At 43.3% G+C, this 6,966-nt stretch overlaps 1 protein-coding gene across 1 annotated transcript in view; it reads right to left on the minus strand.

Moving 5' to 3' along the window:
- Nucleotides 1–3,715, minus strand: part of Rrp15 (ribosomal RNA processing 15 homolog) — a 21,127-nt gene extending 17,412 nt beyond the window's left edge. The window contains exon 1 of the mRNA XM_021198661.1: nucleotides 3,521–3,715. Coding sequence (XP_021054320.1) covers nucleotides 3,521–3,665 — 145 coding nt within the window. The 5' untranslated portion in view covers nucleotides 3,666–3,715. The remainder of the gene's footprint in view (nucleotides 1–3,520) is intronic.
- Between the last annotated feature and the right edge of the window lie 3,251 nt (nucleotides 3,716–6,966).

Raw genomic sequence — 6,966 nt, forward strand, 5'->3', positions numbered from 1 at the left:
ATGGAAGAGACACAGTCACTAAGTTTAAGTACCAGCACTACCCGGAGCATCAGATGGAAGAGACACAGTCACTAAGTTTAAGTACCAGCACTACCTAGAGGATCAGAAGCAGTCTAGGCTTTACCAGTTCCTAGGAAAGCCATGAAAACGGCAACACTGCCATCTACTGTTCGTCCTGACGCACCTTGCCAAAGGCTGCAGATGCATGCGCACGCACCCGCTGTGTGGCCCAGAGGCTGTCAAGGATGCCAACCCCTGCAGCTCACCACTGAAACTTGCCATCTATTTTACTGTTATGGGTTTCTTACCAGGATTAATGCAACATACACATTATACAATCAATCTGTAAAAAAAAAAATTATAGCATTATTTTATATAACCTCAACTCACTATACCGATGAAAAGAATTCCAGAAGAATTTGGAAAAGTGATTTTTTTTTTTCCTGCAGTTGAAGAAAGGCGTTTATTGGGGGAAAGGAAACTCATACATGAAGAAGATACACAAATAAAATACAGGGAACACAGGAAGCCATAAATAAATAAATAAATAAAACCCCTCTATATTTTATTTCATTTTATTTCATTTTAAGAAGCTCAGGCTCAGGAGATTGAGTCTAGCATTTGCTGCCAACAGAAATGACATTCTGTATAAATAAATTTTTTAAATGCCAATGTAATAAGATCTGCCAGCACACAAACACAGAGAAACAGAATTTTCTTGTAGTTACTGAAAAGCATCACCATGAGAACCAGGAAGAATGGGCTCTTCAGTTTTACTTGTATCCTGACAAAAGACTTTGGTAATTTTTCACTAACCAATCTTTAGCAGCAAAAAGGAAACACAGGTGTCTAACACATGATTAGAAAGACATATAAAAAAAAAAGGTTCTAGATTAAGAAAAAAAAAAAAAAAAAGCTTTAAAAAACTGCAACAAAAGAGCTGGCTTAGTAAATGTAGCTGGAAGAGCCCGTGTCTGTGGCCAAAAGAAAGCTCCAAGCTGAGTCCTAGTCACTTAGTGACCAACAAGACCTGATCCTGAAAAGTAGGCAGTGATCATCACAGAAGCTGCAGACAGGCTGTTAGTGGCTCACAAGAGGATCCAGATGACCTTCATAACTGTGGATTCTCTATTTGCAAGCTCACATGTGTGGTATCGTTAGTTTTGGACAATATAAATACTCCTGCACGTGCCCTCACCCTGACACACTCCATCCTGACCACTTCTTGTGTTCACATCCTCTTGTAACTGTAACTCTAGGTCAGTGCCTAGCTGTAACATAACAGAGTGCAAACATTCATTGGATAATCAGGTTTCCATATTATTCAAAAGCCTCCTTAACACATGATCTAAAGCTGAAGAAAACTTTAGAAACCTAATCAGTTTTTGTGCTGAAAAGAACATTTTCCCTTGCAATTATCTAGTACTGAGAAAAGAAATCCAATTTCCACCCAAATTTTGAAAGCAGTCTTACTTAAAATGTGATAGTGTTTTCTTTTCTTAGACAGTAATGTTTACAATTATTCAATTCAAAACTGTACCATAGGAGATAAAATGGCTGAGCAGGTAATAGCACCTGCTGCCAAACTCCTGTAAGTCCTCAGACCTCCGAGACCAACGCAGTAAAAACACCAGGACCAGAGCCTCTAATTCCTGCCCAACAGGTTGTTTTTTTTTAACCCCTCTGCTGAGGGCTGAGGCCTTCAATTACCATTCAAAAGCTTAGTCAGCTGCTTCTTGGTCTTGAAGTCCAAGTGCACTCATTCGTTAACTTATGGATCCATGAGTGACAGTTGTTGATCTAGGACCTGAGGTTCAAGTGTCTGCACACTTAGGGAACTTTCAAACAGAAAAAACACTTCACGAGATTTACAATGTGGTGCTTTTACAATGAGCAGAGTAGAGCTGGAGAACAAGTTCATACGCTGCTCTTCCACAGGAACAGTTTCTTTCTCAGCAGCCACACTGGGCTGCTAACCACCACCTGGAAGCTCAGCTCCAGGGGATCCAAGACCTCCACATTTACTGGCTCCTGTGCACGCATTCACTCCCCTCTCACACGCAGCGCACATACATACAACTTAAAAATAAATAAATAAATAAAATAAAAAAAAAAGAGTCTGAAGAAAGAAAAACACCAAGCCACTACGTGAGAGTGACAGGAAAGGCTGCATTAGAAAAATAAGGAAAAAATCTCTCTGACAAGAACTGGGCGAGAGACTGAAGTCAATGAAAAGGTAGGTGACAGAAAAGTGTTTCAAGAATACTGTAGGCAAAAAGCAGAGAACTCCAGGATGAGCAGCCAACATGAACAGAAAACAGTAATTGCCGGGCGTGGTGGTGCACGCCTTTAATCCCAGCACTTGGGAGGCAGAGGCAGGCCTGGTCTACAGAGTGAGTTCCAGGACAGCCAGGGCAATACAGAGAAACCCTGTCTCGAAAAAAGAAAGAAAAGAAAAGAAAAGAAAAGAAAAGAGAAGAGAAGAGAAGAGAAGAGAAGAGAAGAGAAGAGAAGAGAAGAGAAGAGAAGAGAAGAGGAGAAGAAGAGAAGAGAAGAGTAATTATCAAACGGCAGAGCAGCAAGTGACCAGACCTATCATGCAAGTTAAAAATTCTGAATGTTACTCATGAACTAGTGGCTTCCCATAGTAACTGAAGCCACCGTTTGTGGTTAACGGAAAGGGTCAGCCACACATGAGCAGTAAAGGAGTATAGGAGGCAAATGCCTGAGCTTCCTTCTAAACTAAGAAGCTCGTGCCAAGAAGTATGTTTAAAAGTAGCTGCCAACGGCAGACTCACAAAGGGGAAACCTCCGGTTTTTTACACCTACCTTTCATTCTGAAACTGTATCAAATGTTACTTCTGTATTTCTCCTTTACCATTTATTTAACTGTCTGTCCCAAAGGCTCACAATCCCCCCTGCACAGCAATAGTATTTCTTCTCTCTGTGGCCTTTTGCTGCTGGCTCCCTGAGCCTAAGCCACCCATTATTTCTATTACGACCCTTCCTTTCACTCTTTGCTAGGGGTTCCAAATAGAAGCTCGTGACATGGCTCTTACGGCCGTTTCTATTATCTGCTAAATGTTTACAAACCGACTGGCCGTGAGTAAAAAGAGCCGAATCCTCCCATCTTAAAGATGTGAACATTTTGCAAGGTTCTCAATACCAGCTTTGGTTCTTCTGTGCCCACTTTGCCTATGTTTTGATCTGAGACAACTAACAGTGGTTTTACTCCACTTGTAAGTAGGAACCGGACTGCAAAAGGCCCGGGGTTATCGCCTGCCCATCCTCTACTCTGCTCTTAATTTGTGTACTGGGTGGCATTATCTCTTCCTTTACTGTTAAGTTTCTGGTTGGCACCGGCAGTTTCGCCCATCTTAGTAACAGCTGACTGAGTGGAAACACAAAATTAACCCTGACAGCGAGGCGCCTCGGAACAGCAGGGCTCCTCGCCCCACAGACTCACCGCAAGGAAACGCAGCCCTAGCCTTGGGAAGGAAGCTCCGCCAGGCCACCTTACCTTCTCCATCAGAAGAGTCTTTGACCTCATCTTCTAGCTTCGACGCTGCAGCCTTGGCTCCCATCTTCATCTTTTTCTTCTTCTTCAGGGAACGCTTCAGCTTCTGCCCTGGGCTCACACGTGAGTCCTGAACGGCCGCGGCCATCTTGGCTCGCCGGAAGTGCCACCTGAGAAGTCAGTCGGGTTGCAACACACGGGACTTCCTCCTCTAGTGCCGGAACACAGTTGTCCCGCCTGAAGTTCCGCGGTGGGAGCCTCGGGCACCGACGGAGAGACGACGCGACCACCGGTTTCCTCCGGCAGGGTCGGTTCCTGGCCTCACCCCGGCCCGTTCTCGGCGGCGGCTGCTGACTGCTCTCCTTTCCCTCCCCTAGAACCTGGGTTCCGAGTTAGGAACCGCTTTCCCACCCACTGAATCTAGACCCTCCGAGAAGGAATGGATAACAACGGAACAGCTACGGAATCAGAAAGCAAGCTCAACTCTCACATCTGTTTGTTCTTGTGTTAGTTTGGCTTTTGTGTTGTTGTTGTTGTTGTTGTTCCCCTAAGGACCAAGCACGGTGTTTTGGAATGGACGTTTCTGGGTTTTGATAGATCGGAGAGGCTGCCCGGGTAAGGGGCGGGTGGAATGAGCCACGCCCTAACTCCTCCCTGGCTCCTACGGTAAACTACAAAACAGCCTTGCTGTTGTCCCAAGGTGTGTGTGTTGGGGGGTGGGCGACAATAGGATTACCCTCCTAAATTAAGCCTTTAAATCCTACCTAGTTACTTCACTAATCTGCTAAACGCAGACTCCACCCTTTCTTTGAAGGTCTATAAATGTAAGGAATCCCCTTTGTTTTGTGAATTGCTCTTGGATCCCCACCATATTCCAGCCCCCACCCCAAAGCCCACCAGTGTTATTAAAGGATCTGATCTCCTAAAATACGTCCCAGCACCCGTCTATCGCGAACCAGTAGGTTTTCATTTTTTATATATTGGTTTTTAGTACCCCAAATCTGTCTTTTAAAAAAGAAAAAACAAAACAAAACAAAAAAAAAAAAAAAAAAAAAAAAAAAAAAAAAAAAAAAAAAAAAAACAACAACAAAAAACAAAAACCCGGGCAGTGGTGGTGCACGCCTTTAATCCCAGCACTTGGGAGGCAGAGGCAGGCAGATTTCTGAGTTTGAGGCCAGCCTGGTCTACAGAGTGAGTTCCAGGACAGCCAGGGCTACACAGAGAAACCCTGTCTCGGAAAATAAATAAATAAATAAAAATATAAGAAAAGAAAGAAAGCAACAGAAAATATGAATCCTCATGTTAATTGATTTAAATTGGTGTCTATGCATGAGATACAAATATACGTCCTAAAAACAAAATATTTTTTAAATGGCACAGGAAATACAACTTTGTAAGTAAGGTTTAGGACAAGATCAGAGGCCAGCGTAAGTCTCTGAAAAGAACAATTCCAGGGCCACATAAACAAGTTTCCCAGGGATTGCTGCTTCCTGGATCTTCTCACATCTAAAGCAGTATAGTGCTTTAATTAGAATGCTGTGCTGGCTGGCCCTGAGGCTACTTCTATTTAGCACTGTAACAGGGCCCCAGACCTTAACATAACTGACTCCATGATGGAAGCACCATTCAAGCTGTAAAAAAATGTAGACAGCACCACCTGTCAAAACTAAAACAAAAACCTAATCCATCAAAGTCCATGCAGTTCTGAGAAAGTTTCAATGTACTGACTTTCCTTTCAGCTTGTACAGATCCATTTCTGGCTAACTGCTCTTAATAACTGAAGTTTATCAACTCACAGCATGGGGTTGTGCTTAAAGGCTCCGCCTCAGAAAGGCTCAGTGGTACAGGGATCCTAAAACCCAGTCCAGTTGCTGGCCAGCTAATAAAGACTTTTTATTGGCTTAAGCTGTGTCCTTATCTTCTCTGATGAATACCCCACAACAGCACAGGTTTGATTTTGTTTGTCTGTTTGTTTGTTTAAATATTATTTTCTTTTTTCATACAATGTATTTCAATCATATTGTCTCCCGCCCCTGCTCCCCTGAGAGCCTACCCACCTCCTGCCTGCTCCTCTGAGAGCCTAACCACCTCCCTACTGCCCAACTTCATATTCTCTCTCTCTCCTCACACCCATCTCCACCCAAAAAACCCCAGGGAACAGAGAAACTATTTTTTTAAGATTTATTTTCTATTTTTGTAAACTTGGATGTGTTTATGTGCCCCACATGTGGTAATGCCTGTGGGGAGCAGAAGAGAGGTTAGGATCCATCCCCTGAGCTGGAATCCACTTGCGAGCCCTCTTATCACAGGTACCAGGAACCCAGCTAGGGTCCTCTGCAAGAGTTGTAAATATTGTTAATCACTGGGCCATCTCTCCAGCTCCCAGCCTCTCTCTCTTAATTTTTTCTACTTATCCTTTGTCAAATTCATATGTGTGTTCAATGTATCTTGATAATAGCTACTGCCAAATCTCGGACACCCCATACCCTACATCTTGTGCCCCTCCCATTTCAGGTCTGGTTTCCTTTTTCTTTTTTTGTTACCTACTGAGTCTAGTTGGTGCTGCCTCTGTGGACAACCTACCATCAGCCACACCCTTGAAGAAAAAAAAAATGCATCCCCCTCCAAATCCTGAGCTACCAGAAGTTCCTCATCTAGGGGTGGGGCTTCATTAATCCCTGTCCTGTCCAGGAAACCATTTCATTTTTATTTTAGTCTTGAAGCAACATCTTAACAAAGTTCCCCAGGCAGGCCTCGATTGGACTCTGTAGTCCAGGCACATCTTGAATTTTACAGTGCTTCTGTCTTGTCTACAGTACTTAGGGTGCCAGGCCTGTCCCATCAGACCCAGCTTTTCCATCAATATAATAGCTTATATGTAAGAATTGTGATGGACTTGGTTACCATTTAAAATATTGCTTGTGAAAGGAAAAAAAAAAATAATTGGTTACACAGTAATTTTTTTCTTCATTAAATGAATATAAATTGGAATCCAGGGTTTGAATCTGTAGATTTGAGGATCAGAAACAGATACAGCTAAGTGAGAAGTATCTGTATTACTTCCTTTGATTTTCATAACAAACCAGGGAGCTCGTTGCTGTTTCACAGATGAGGAAACCGAGGATGAGAAAATGTTAATTGTTCAGAAATCACACAGGCAGCGAGTGGTAGAGTGGACTGAGACTGGAGCCCCAGGGTTGACTCAGCCATGGACACGCAAGCCTGCTCACACAAATCATGAATAAAACTAAGCAATGAATATTTCAGGCAGGCACTGGAATTCACAAATTAGAACACAAACGTCTTTTGTTATGATGATCCACGGTAATAAAAAGACTCAAAAAGAGCCACTGTCACTCTTCCCCCCCAACCCCAGACAGGGTGTCTCTGTGTAGCCCTGGCTGTCCTGGAACTCACTTGGTAGACCAGGCTGGCTTCGAACTCAGAAA

Source organism: Mus pahari, chromosome 5, assembly GCF_900095145.1.
Source record: "Mus pahari chromosome 5, PAHARI_EIJ_v1.1, whole genome shotgun sequence".
In the NCBI taxonomy this organism is placed as follows: Eukaryota; Metazoa; Chordata; class Mammalia; order Rodentia; family Muridae; genus Mus; species Mus pahari.